Here is a 12,776-nt window from a genome sequence, read left to right on the forward strand (position 1 = left end):
TCTTGGGTCACGGGGAGCCATCATTATAATAATAACAATAAAAATAATTATAACAACAATAATAATCATAATAAAAACAATAATAACAACAACAATAATAATGATAATGATAATCATCATTATAAGTGAAAGGCGGCGGAATCTGTTTCTACATTAACGAACATTGGGTGTACAGATGTCACAGTGCTGAATAAATACTGCAGCCCAAACCTGGAATCATTGCTCATAAACTGTAAAACGTTTTATTCACCGCGGGAATTCTCCTCATTCATTCTGACCGGAGTTTACATCCCACCGCAGGCCAACGTGAGTGATGCACTGCAAAACCTGGCACACCAAATATCTGGCTTGGAGCAAAATAATCCGGATTCTCTTTTTATTATTCTTGGAGACTTTAAAGGGGCAAAACTAACACTTTAACTTCCAAAATACAGACAGCAGATAAATTGTCCCGCAAGGGAGAAAAATACACTGGATCATTGCTACACAATTCTTAAGGATGCATATCGCTCTGTACCCAGTGGGGAACTCTGATGGGGAACCTTGGGGAACTCTGATCACTGCTTGATACATCTTATTCCAACATACAGGCAGAAACTAAAATCTACTAAGCCTGTAATAAAAACAGTTAAGAGATGGTCCAGTGAGGCATAGCAAGAACTACAAGACTGTATTGACTGCACTGATTGGAGTATATTTGAGGCTGGAAAAGCAGTTTTTGTGAAGACGTGTGTGTGCCAAACAAAACCTGCAAATACAGCAACAACAAGAATTTAAAAAACTTCGACAAGCCAAGGAAGATGCCTACAGTGGGGAGGACAAAACTCTGTATAAGAGGCCAGGAACCTACTGACAAAGAGCAAAGAAAGAAAAAAGAAGCTACTCTGAAAAGCAGGTTTTCAGATAACAACCTTGTGGCAGTGTGGAAAGGCCTGCAAGACATCACAAACTACAAGAGTCGCCCACACCGAAGCAAACAGAGACCTGGCTAACAACCTCAACACCTACTACAGGTTTGAGAACAACATCTTCGCACCTCCCATCCAACCCACCACACTGACTGACATCAGCATACTGACTGACTCTGGGAACCCCATTAACAACTCTTCCCAGCAATCAAGTTGCACTCACAATTTGTGAAGAGGATGTGAATCGGCTCTTTCAGAGACAGAAGACAAGGAAAGCCCCCGGCCCAGACGGGGTCTTCCCCTCCTGCCTCAAAGCATGCGCTGATCAACTGGCTCCTATATTCACCCATATCTTCAACAGATCTCTGGAGCTGTGTGAATCCCCTCCTGCTTTAAACTCTCCACAATCATTCCGGTCCCCAAGAAACCCTCCATCACTGGACTGAATGACTACAGGCCTGTCGCTCTGACATCTGTTGTCATAAAGACCTTTGAACAGCTGGTATTGGCCCACCTAAAGACTGTCACAGAACAGACACTGGATCCCCTACAGTTTGCCTACCATGCAAACAGATCAGTGGACGACGCAGTCAACATTGGACTGCACTACATTCTGCAACACCTGGACTGCCCAGAGACATACGCACGGATTCTGTTTGTCGACTTCAGTTTGGCTTTTAATACTTCCGGAAATTCTCCACTCCAAACTCCTAAGGCTCACTACACCCCCTCTATCTGTCAGTGGATCACCAGCTTCCTGACAGACAGAAAACAACAGGTGAGACTGGGAGGTCTCACCTCCAGCATTCTGACAATCAGCACTATCACTCCTCAGGGATGTGTCCTCTCCCCACTTCTATTCTCCCTCTATACTAATGACTGCACTTCAAGTGACCAAACTGTTAAACTCCTGAAATGTGCAGATGATACTACGCTCATCAGTCTCATCCAAGATAGCGATGAGTCTGCATACCAACAGGAGGTGGAGCAGCTGGAACAGTCTAGAGCTAAACACCCTCAAAACTGTGATGATAGTGGACTTTAGGAAAGACCCCTCAACACTACTTCCCCCCTCACAAGATCCAACATCAATTAAGGAAGTATGGTCTGCCACCGGAGCTGTTGATGCTGTTCTACACTGCAGTCATTGAGTCTGTCCTGTGCACATCCATCACCATCTGGTTTGGTGCAGCAACCAAACTGGACAGAAACAGACTGCACAGTAACGCACAGTAAAAACAGCAGAAAAAATAATTGGTGCCCCCCCTGGCCACTCCTAATGACTTGTGAGACACAAGAACCAGAAACCGGGCAGGAAAAATCACCACTGATTCTCATCGTCTGCATTGTCTTGTATAGTCTGTATAGTATAGTGTTATTTAAGTCTGTACTTTTGAGAGTCACAAACTGCTGGAACCAAATTCCTTGTGTGTGTCAACCCACTTGGCCAATAACCTGATTTGGATTCTGATTCTGATTCTGATAATAATAAAAACAACAATAAATATAGCTGCAAGCAGCAATTCCAGGGTCAAGCCGATCAGATGCGCTCAGAATATGTCGCTGATGAACCATACCAAGTTTCGTAGCGATTTGGCATTGCATTCGTAAAATACTGAACTTAACGTGAAAATCTCATGGCCACTAGGTGGCGCTGTCACGAAACGTTGCGAAATGTCTATGTGTGTGTGTGTGTGTGTGTGTGTGTGTGTGTGTGTGTGTGGATGTTTGGACTGTTGGTGGCACTAGAGGGTTTGAGCTAGACACACCAAAGTTGCTATAATAACTTCTAAGACTGGCCTCTACATGTGTGCCAAATTACATAACTTTCCTATGTATGGTTCTATGGGCTGCCATTGACTTCAATGGCAGAAGAGGAAGAATAAATATAGCTGTATGCAGCGATTCCGGGGTCAAGCCAATCAGATACGCTCAGAATATGTCGCTGATGAACCATACCAAGTTTTGTAGCGATATGGCATTGCATTCGTAAGTATGTGTTGTGTGACTCTGTGTGTGTGTGTGTGTGTGTGTGTGTGTGTGTGTGTGTGTGTGTGTGTGTGTGTGTGTGTGTGAGTGTGTGTGTGTGTGTGTGTGTGAGTGTGTGTGTGTGTGTGTGAGTGTGTGTCTGTGTCTGTGTGAGTGTGTGTGTGAGTGTGTGTGTGTCACTGTGGTGCTGATTCTGATTCTGATTCTGATATCAGCACCCAATACTTTCAGCTATATTGAACCAGCCTCACAATGAACATAATTGGATGTTTGGACTGTTGGTGGCGCTAGAGGGTTTGAGCTAGACACACCAAAGTTGCTATAGTAACTTATAAGACTGGCCTCTACATGTGTGCCAAATTACATAACTTTCCTACGTACAGGCTGCCATTGACTTCAATGGCAGTAGAGGAATAATAATAATAATAATAATAATAATAATAATAATAATAATAATAATAATAAAAAGAAGAAGAAGAAGAAGAAGAAGAAGAAGAAGAAGAAGAGGAAAACCGACAATAACAATAGGTGTCTACGCCCCTTCGGGGCTTGACCCCTAATAATAGTAGTAATAGTAATAGTAATAGTAATAGTAATAGTAGTAATAGTAGTAGTAGTAGTAGTAGTAATAATAATAATAATAATAATAATAATAATAATAATAATAATAACAAAAACCATAATAATCATAGCAATTATTATAATTATAATATATAAATATAATAATATATTAATACTATATTAAAATAATATATTTAATATTCATTTTACATTACATTTGAAATATTTATTCGGATAAGCGGTAGAAAATGAATGAATGAATGTTCTTGATAAGGTTTGAACCCTGCTACGTTTTTTCATACATTCGGCCATTTTTGTAGTCTTTTTGTAACCTCGAACTCCACTTCCCATGATTCCTCGATAAATGACGCAACGCGCATGCGCACTTAAGAAAAGCGTGTGTCAAACGTGAGCGAGGCAGAGCTGCAGTTCATCCCAACGGAGGTAGATATTCAGGCACGAAAGTAAGTGTTTTAACACCAAGATATGTTTGTTTTTTTAAATAAATTGTTTATATTTAGACTTATGCCCACGTGCGTGCAGTATGACGTGAGGTTTTTTATCCATGTGGATTAAACCTATTCAGTCAGACACCAGACACGAATCCAGCGTGTCCTCGTTTATATTTCCGCTATTCGGATTCAATTCTGACGACTTTCACGTTTCTGAGGACTTTTTTTCTCCAGTACTTTTTGGTTTGTATCCAAATCTCGTCGGTGTTGCTGAGTTTTCGCGAGAGTTGGATTCAAACATGGCGGACATGTAGTGCACGCGCGCCACATGTGTACATGTGTTTATACTCTTAAGTGTGTTTACGTTAATAATTCACCGTTAATATGAACACATAATAAGGCCAGATATTTTACTTCCATCACAAACTTTTGTTATATGGGCTTGTTTATCATCAGTCGTGGAAAGCTGTATAATTGTATGTAAATGAGGAAGAAATAAACCAAATTGTACAGAGTTTCTTCAGCTCTTTATTAAAATGCACTTTTACTTCTTTCTGTTTAATGATTAACGGAAAGAACGAAATGATTTTGATTTCTTATGTTTTTTAAATGATCCTCTGATGTAAAATGGCTTGGAATGAAATTATGCAGCTGTTAATTTAAAAAAGGCCATAAATGTCTTCAACTACAAAGTGTAATCTATTTTAGTGCTATAGTAGTGGTAATATTAATATAATAATAATAACAATAATAATTGTTATTATTATAAACCCAGTCCAAGTGCAAGAGGGGGAAGTTGTGGCCTAATGGTTAGAGAGTTTGACTCCTAATCCTAAGGTTGTGGGTTCGAGTCTCGAGCCGGCCATGACTGAGGTGCCCTTGAGCAAGGCACCGAACCCCCAACTGCTCCCTGGGTGTCGCAGCATAAATGGCTGCCCAGTGCTCCGGGTGGCTGTGTGTGTGCGCGCGCGCGTGTTCACTGCTCCGGGTGCGTGTGGTTTTGTGTGTGTGTGCACTCTCACCGGTGTAATGTTTGTGTGTGTGCGCACTTTGGATGGGTTAAATGTGGGGAAACGAATTCTGAGTGGGTCACCGTACTTAGCCGTACAGTATGTCACGTCGCTTAAGTGCAGTTTTTGTCTGTTTGGTGATCTTTAGTTTGGTTTTGATTAATTTTCTGCATACAAACTCTTCTATTATTTGTATAACAGATGTTCTTTCTTTAAAAGTGGACGTATTTTAATACAGTTTTTTATTTTTCGATTAGGGATGGCTGAAGAGCAAGAAATGTCTCCCCTGGAAAAGAAGGTGGCTGAACAGATAGAGGTGAGAGAGACTGACACCGCTTTAACAGCTGTGTGCTTCAAAATGTGCTTAAAGGGATTAAATTGTTTGTTTAACTTTTTCTCTTCCCTTTCAGTATTATTTCGGAGACCACAATCTCCCTCGAGACAGGTTTTTAAAGGAGCAGATCCAGCTGGATGATGGCTGGGTTACTCTGGAGACCATGCTTAAGTTTAACAGGTACAAAAACTCAAAGCGGCAAACGGGATTAAATTATCTTATATTTATCTTGAGAGATTTAAATCCTGCCCTGATGGTAATGTGTATAGATATTCCTTTCGTCTTATGTTTGGCTCGAGGAGTTTCCGCTGTTGTGGTGTTCTCACAGGTGTTTGTTTCCGCAGGCTAAAGAATTTGACCTCAGACGCTGCGGTTATCGTCGAATCTCTGCGGAAATCGAAAACGGGGCTGTTGGAGATCAGTGAGGATCAAACAAAGATCAGACGGAGCCTGAGCAAGCCTCTGCCGGAGTACACCGATGAGTATAAAGATGCCCTCAAACACAAATCTATATACATGGTGAGTGACTTGATATTTAGACCACACTTTCTTCACTGAGACTCGCTCGTCCACATTTTAAAGCACACACACTGTAAGAAATATTTAACAAATCTCTGCTGCTTAAAGAGCTAACGAGTTATTTCTACTCACGTCTACACACATCGCTCTGTACTTCTGCCATTTAGGCCACAGATGTTTATCCATCGTGGCACCGATATAACGTGACCTGGTAGATATGAGAAAAGTGTAAACGAATATATTACACATCAGAACATAGCTAATTAAATTGTGTACATCTTGGGTACGATATTTAACCCGACACATTACCTTATAAATCGATGCAGCCTGATCACCTGTTCTGTTAAATGCATACATACGGTAGCAAATATGCCACTGTTTATCAGCTAATAAATATTACATTGTCCCACAGAAAGGCTTCCCTTTGGATACGACACTAGATGAAATTAAAGACTGGCTCGCCGACAAAGGACATGTGGAGAACATTCAGATGAGGAAAGGGCCACAGAAAACTTTCAAGGTAAGACTGATGCTTTTACACAAGAAAAAACTAGACCTGTGTGTGTGTGTGTGTGTTTCACTGAGTTTATTTATTTATTTTTTTGATCGACACACATCCGATTCTCAGAATGACGCCCGCTGAAGTCCCTCCCCCTCCTTACGCTACTTGTTGACGAATCAGTGATCAGGGAACGTAGAGTTAATGGTACGGATTAGGTGCGATATATAAATTGACTTTCTGAAGACACAGTTTTAGAATTTCATCATGAAGCAATGTGTCCGAGCCATGTTAAGTTATAGCTGTTAAATTCTTAAATCTGATTGGTCAATAGCTCCAACCGTCCCGGCTGCAAGGCAAGTCGGCTTTTTAATCAGGATGTCGATCAGATTCAGGTTTATTGGCCAAGGGTGTTGAAGCACACAAGGAATTTGGTTCTAGCTGTTTGTGACTCTCAAAAGTACAGACATAAATAACACTATACTATACAAACTGTACAAGACGATGAGATACAATATAGAAAGAATGAGTATAAAATATGAATATAGAATATATGACTGATCAGGTATGTACATAAAGTGTGGGAGTGCAAATAACAGTATTGTGCAATATTATGCTTTTTGTACAATATACAGCATCAGTAGTGTGTGTAATATATACAGGTGATGTGATGACTGACAGTTCTGATAATGCAGTGCTTATAGATATGAAGCAGGGAATATAATTATGGTGAGTTGTTAATCAGGGTGATTGTCTGGGGAAAGAAACTGTTCCTGTGTCTGGCAGTTTTAGTAAACAAAGACTAATTAATAATGACTAATTCTCACAGACCTGTATGGTAGAGGCTTCTCTCATATATATTATATATACATGTATATACATATAAAAAATAAAATTTTAGCAATAAAGTCTGTGGTTATTAACACTAAACGGTGAACCCTTTTTGTTGTTTGTCGTCGTTAACGGATTCATTTTCGCAGACATTTAATAATCCTATAAACTGATAACTTTTTTACTTGAATACATTTGAATGTATAAAAGCTGCAACATTTTTGTAATATAACCAGAATAAAACTCTTTTCAAGGCAAACGACGAATATATTTTTCTCGCACTCGTATTCAGAATAAATAAATAGCTGAAAGCAGTGATCTTGTGTGTGTTTATTGTTCTGTATGGGTTTGGATCTGGAACGGATGTGGATCTGTTCATGGATTTGTGTCTGGATGGAAAAACTCCACAAAATCCTCCACAGTACTTTTACGGATAGCTTACAGAAGCTTGTTTATGGAATTACGGAGCGGTTTATCGATTCATCAAATCTTTATTTTGTTAGTTCAGCTGTATTTTAGTGTGTTTTTGTATTTGACTTGTTCATTGCAGGGCTCCATCTTTGCAGTCTTGGAGTCAGATGAAGCAGCGAAGACCTTCGTCGCAAGAGACGACGTTAAACAGTTTAAAGGAAACGACATGATCGTCCTCATCAAGTAAGTCACGCTTAACATTTGTGTAACGCATGAACGTGTCTGACACAGAGCACACGGTGTTCGAGCAGTGCCTAGATTAAAAAGACGACGGTCTCTCCTTCACAAGGTTAAGTGATGTGCTGGTGCCGTGACCCGTGAGCATAAAGTATATAGTCTCAATGCATTTCCTCTGTTTTATCTACTGATGTCAGTTCTCTGTAGCTGTTTAAGCTGAATTTTATTTTTTATTTAATTTTATATTTCACTACTAAATCAAAAACAATGTCTTCTAATTGGCTCTTATTTTTCTCTATTAATTTATGATGTTTTAAATTTCGCCCTAGTTGTTGTTTATATACTGAAATATTAGTTATTTATTTATTTATGATGGATAAATCTTACATTATTTTAAGTATTTGTTCATCACATAAATCTGAGCATTTTTCCTTTAAGCATATCATAAACGTCTGGTTATTCAGTTAGCTCGGCTCGGCTAAGGTACGTCGAGGCTCGTGTCGAGTCGTGGATACGTTTCTTAATTTCCTCATAACTGTTTGCTAAAAAAAAAGTGCATATTCTTCAATTTAGCAAAAGTGTAAATATTTATTGCCCACATGGCTTCATTAGATTTAATGTCGTAATGCAGTATTGAGCGATGGTTCATTTCTATTCCCTCTGAGGAAGGCGTTGTTTCACCTTTGACTTCTTCGTCTAGGGACGACTACTTTGCTAAGAAAGCGGAGGAGAGGAAGCAGGGCCGCGCAGACGCCAAGGCTAAAGCCAAGAGGTGAGAAAACGCAGCACTACACCGTATATTAGGGACAGGTTTGTCTCCTGATGTCCTCCAGTAACCATCACTCTAGATGCCGTCTGTAGTTTCGTTCGCGTCATCAGTCGTAGAAGAGACCTGAGTCACTGAAGGGGAAAGGACGAGGGGCGGTGACGAAATCTGACCCGTCACCTCCCAACCCCTGGCCATTTAGCCAATAGAAACAAAGACGACCGGATTTTTATGTAGACGACACAGGATTTAGTCTCACCCACGTCAGTGATGCAGTTTTTACATCTTTCAGTCTTCTCATGGAACCATTTTGATTTCAGTGAAAAAGAAGAGAAGCAGAAACAGGCTGAGAAGGAGGAGATGGTGAGTGTCTTTTTATTCATCTCTCTCTCTCTCTCACACACACACACACACACTAGTTCTAACACTTTATGCTGCTGCTGTAATAACAAATTGTGCACTTATCCCACCATCTATATTCAGTCTTTATTCTTCTACGCTTGTGTTCTGTAACGATTTATTGTGCTTATAACTTGCCGTGTCACATGGCTATCTTTTTAAGGACGTCATTTAATGTTTTCAGAAATCTCTGGACGAGCAGAGAGGCTGTGTGCTGAAGTTTTCGGGGGAACTGGATCACGTTTCTCGAGAGGATTTCCACCAGATCTTTGCCGAGCATGCTCAGATCAAATGGATCGACTTCACCAGAGGAGCTAAAGAGGTGAGAGCTGATTTTACTTCAATAAATGTAAACCAAGTCATACAGTATTCACTCATCGTGCTCTTCCTGTGCTCAGGGCACCATCCTGTTCCGCTCGGATGCTAAGGAAGCCCTGCAGAAGGCTCAGGAAGCAGCCGAAGGCTCCGAGCTGAAGATTAAAGATAAAGACGTTGAGTGGGAGGTGCTGGAGGGCGATGTCGAGCTGGAAGTTCTGAAGAAGATCCTGGAGAGCCAGCAGGAATCGCTCAACAAACGCAAAGGAGGAAGAGGTGTCGTGCTCAACCAGATAAACTCACTCCTTACACAACTAATGATCAGCTAGAGCTCTGGAACGTGTGACGAGAGGAATCTAGTGTAGCTAACGAAGGAGAATCAGTACAGCCTTCACCTCTAAAGGGTTACGCACAATACGCTCAGTGGAAATCTTTAAATTGAGCTACTGTGACTGTAGCAGGTGCTAAGCAGTGATTGGTCAGTCAAGAAACTGGGGCGGGACTTATTTGGATCATTCAGTCAGAGTATGAAGGAAATATCGCTCTCAAACTCACAAGTGTTCTCGTTTTGGTACGCAGGCGGTCACAGGGGACGCGGCCGAGGCCGGGGCGGCCGCAGGGACAGAGGAGGACGAGAGCAGACGCGGTTCCAGGGCAAGAAGACTAAATTTGATAGCGATGAAGAAGATGGTGATGACGCCGATGACGCAGGTAAGAATGAGATGGTCTCTGTGTCCTGGTGCAGATCAGAGAGTTCTCCATTAAAGTCCAACTGCCTGCAATGTTGGTGTGGTTTGTACAACAGATCTTGAGTGTACACTTGATTAATCTTTATCTTGATCATACAGAGCCAGCGGCGAAGAAGCGAACTTTGGAGTCTAACGGCAAAGATGCTGAGACTCCAGCCACCAAGCAAGCGAAAGTAGAGAATGGCTCATAAACGCACCGCTGCAGCGTGGCTGCTTTAACGCATATTGTAAATATTCCTCACAGTTACAATCAGATCTGTCAGAAACACGTCCACTGTTCCTGCTCACCCGCAGCTTCCGGTCTTTGCCCCGAACTCGCACCTGATCGAGCGATGCGGCGAAACGCACACCGTGTTGAATTTTGAGAAGGATTACTGGCACACATCCTTATTTCAGCTCTTTGTATTGAATCAGCCGATCGCGAACTTGATCAGTCACACGACGATCATTTTCAGATTAAAAATGCAACAAAGAAAATGTAACCTTTGTAGCTTGTGCTTAATCGGGAATATTAACCTTGACACAAATGTTTAACATCAGTCCACTTGCTGTTTGCTATTTTCCTCTCAACATCCTGCACAGACCAGACTGTCTGATTTAGCGGCCAGTGAGGTGTTGATGACGAAGCGTTAAGTAAAGGTTCGGAGCACAGACCAGATAAACGTAAATCACTAATGGTAACGACTTCCTGTAAGTGTGTCGTGTTACTTTTTTGACTATTGTTTGGATTTTGTTTTCTAATTACTTGGTTGATGTGATCAGGTTTGTGATTGGCTGATACTATGTTAAGTCCTGCCCTTCTTGTCATCTCAGCAAAATCAGGACGCAAATAAGCGTGTTTGGGTTTCATCTGTGTAGCTTCATAACGGTTCATAAATATTATTCTCATTATTGTGTTTCAAAAAAAAAAAAAAAAGTCTCCCAGGACTTTCGGTTTGTTGTCCCTAATGACGAAGACTGTAACACATTTCTATAACAAAGCGATGATCAGCACCACACACGTGCTCAGTCCCATTTCTCCAGATGGAAAGCACAGGGAACTTCATGGATCCTGCTAACTGGACCTCAGAACCGTTCTGTGTTCCCTTCTGAACTGGAAAGCCTTGTAGAAAAGCATCTCCTGACCAGACCTTGGATTTCAGTCTCAGGTCTGCATATCTGCTGGTTATATTCATTCCCGATAATCACAGACCTTAGAAACTGGTGTTAAAATTAGTGTCATAAGCCGTAACTTCTGCTACTAAGGGTTTTTATTTTCCCTTTGTCAATACGACCAAAATAATCTTTTTTTCTTTTTAAGTGGGTTATTATTTTGTGACTGAAGCCTCTTATTCCAGAGTGCCATTTTTAATTCACTTTGTTTTCTTTAAACCGACTGAGGATTTCAACAAGAGGCACTCTGACATTTTTTTTGACTACTTTTGGTTTTCATGTGTGAACTTTAGCTCATTTCATATTTTGAATTTGAATAAAAATTAGGAAAAACTTTAAGCCGAGTCTGTTGTTTAAAGTTTGTGTATCCATCTCAGTGTTGTGTATTTTCCCCCTCGCTCCCACACACATTTGCTTTGCCTCTTGACTCTACCGAGCCATTTTTTTTAAGCGTTCCTACGTCCTGGTTTTCTTGTTACGAGGCACAGAGGCGTTGTTCAGCTTCTGATTTTTTTTTTTTTTTGTCTGTTGTTTAGCAACTAGCCGTAACACAAAGACCTCATTATTTCAGATTGTACACCTTTGTCACCATGATGCAGACTTAACACTATAAAAGCCGAGTTACAGCTCTGTAAACATTTATGAAGTGAATAGATGTTGGGGGCGTGGCTATAAAATGACTGACAAATATGCAAACCCAAATATAAACCTTCTGGATTGGAACACAGGTCTCCATAATAAAGATTTTTTTGTTTTGTTTTAGCTACTTAATGCATGTTTACTGAGACAGTAGCTTGATTTTAATATTTTCTATAACTTTCTTCATACTTTCCCACATTGTTTGTTTGTTTACACAAGTATGACATGAGAGAAATTCTACAAGTAAATTTCCCAAATTAGTTTTCCATCCTGTAGTGTTGACTTTATTGAGTCGAGTGTGTACTCGTCCATCCTGGGCACTAGATGGCGATGTTGCTCCATTTGTTCTTATGTTAATCAACTCGATATCACCTTGTGAAAATAGTCTGTTACACTCACACACACTGTACACTGTTCCTCTCAGCAGTGTGTAGTTTGCTTCTAATGATTAGTTATTATCCTGTACATTAGTCACCTGGCTTCGTTTTCACTCGTGTGATGCTTTAAACAAGAATAAATAAAATTCTATATAAGCATATCATTCTGTTTATTATTATTTTTCACTAATTAATTTTGACTAATGTCACCGTTTACAGGTTTTTTTTGTTTTTAAGTGTTATGGTCGAGTTTTATCTATAAAATGCGAGCAACAAAAAGATAAAATAAATAGAATTAAAAGAAAATTCTGTTTATTATATTTTCTATGGTAAAATAAATAAACAGTACATTCGATCATCATGTTTCGATCCTTGATCAAGATTTTTATTTCCTTCAAAATCAAAGTCCATTTAAAATCAAAATGTGAAAAATTGAGGTGAGAAAAATGAAATGTATTAAAGTCTGCAATGAAAATCCCCATATTTACATTGTAGGCTGAAGTACAGCATTATTTACTTAAGTTTGTTACTTAAGATATATTTAATTAGGAGGAGAAAAAATAAATAAAGGAGAAAAATGAGAAAAATACAGTAAGAGAAGAGAACACGTGGACTTCGTGTGCAAAAG

At 40.1% G+C, this 12,776-nt stretch overlaps 1 protein-coding gene across 1 annotated transcript; it reads left to right on the forward strand.

The window, feature by feature from the left end:
• The first annotated feature begins 3,796 nt into the window (after positions 1-3,796).
• On the forward strand, positions 3,797-11,471 carry ssb (small RNA binding exonuclease protection factor La). The gene is made up of 12 exons (XM_027143374.2): positions 3,797-3,922; positions 5,178-5,236; positions 5,331-5,434; positions 5,599-5,773; positions 6,186-6,293; positions 7,654-7,757; positions 8,452-8,523; positions 8,838-8,880; positions 9,101-9,238; positions 9,315-9,507; positions 9,811-9,942; positions 10,080-11,471. The coding sequence occupies exons 2-12, from the start codon at positions 5,180-5,182 to the stop codon at positions 10,169-10,171; spliced, it is 1,218 nt and encodes a 405-aa protein (XP_026999175.2). The 5' UTR covers positions 3,797-3,922; positions 5,178-5,179; the 3' UTR covers positions 10,172-11,471.
• Positions 11,472-12,776: the final 1,305 nt, after the last annotated feature.

This window comes from Tachysurus fulvidraco, chromosome 5 (genome assembly GCF_022655615.1).
Source record: "Tachysurus fulvidraco isolate hzauxx_2018 chromosome 5, HZAU_PFXX_2.0, whole genome shotgun sequence".
Taxonomy (NCBI): Eukaryota; Metazoa; Chordata; class Actinopteri; order Siluriformes; family Bagridae; genus Tachysurus; species Tachysurus fulvidraco.

Coding starts and splice junctions, on each gene's coding strand:
- ssb (XM_027143374.2), top strand. CDS start 5,180: ATGGCTGAAGAGCAAGAAATGTCTCCCCTGGAAAAGAAGGTGGCTGAA. Junction 9,239..9,314: donor TCACCAGAGGAGCTAAAGAG/GTGAGAGCTGAT, acceptor TCCTGTGCTCAG/GGCACCATCCTGTTCCGCTC. Junction 9,943..10,079: donor TGATGACGCCGATGACGCAG/GTAAGAATGAGA, acceptor TTGATCATACAG/AGCCAGCGGCGAAGAAGCGA.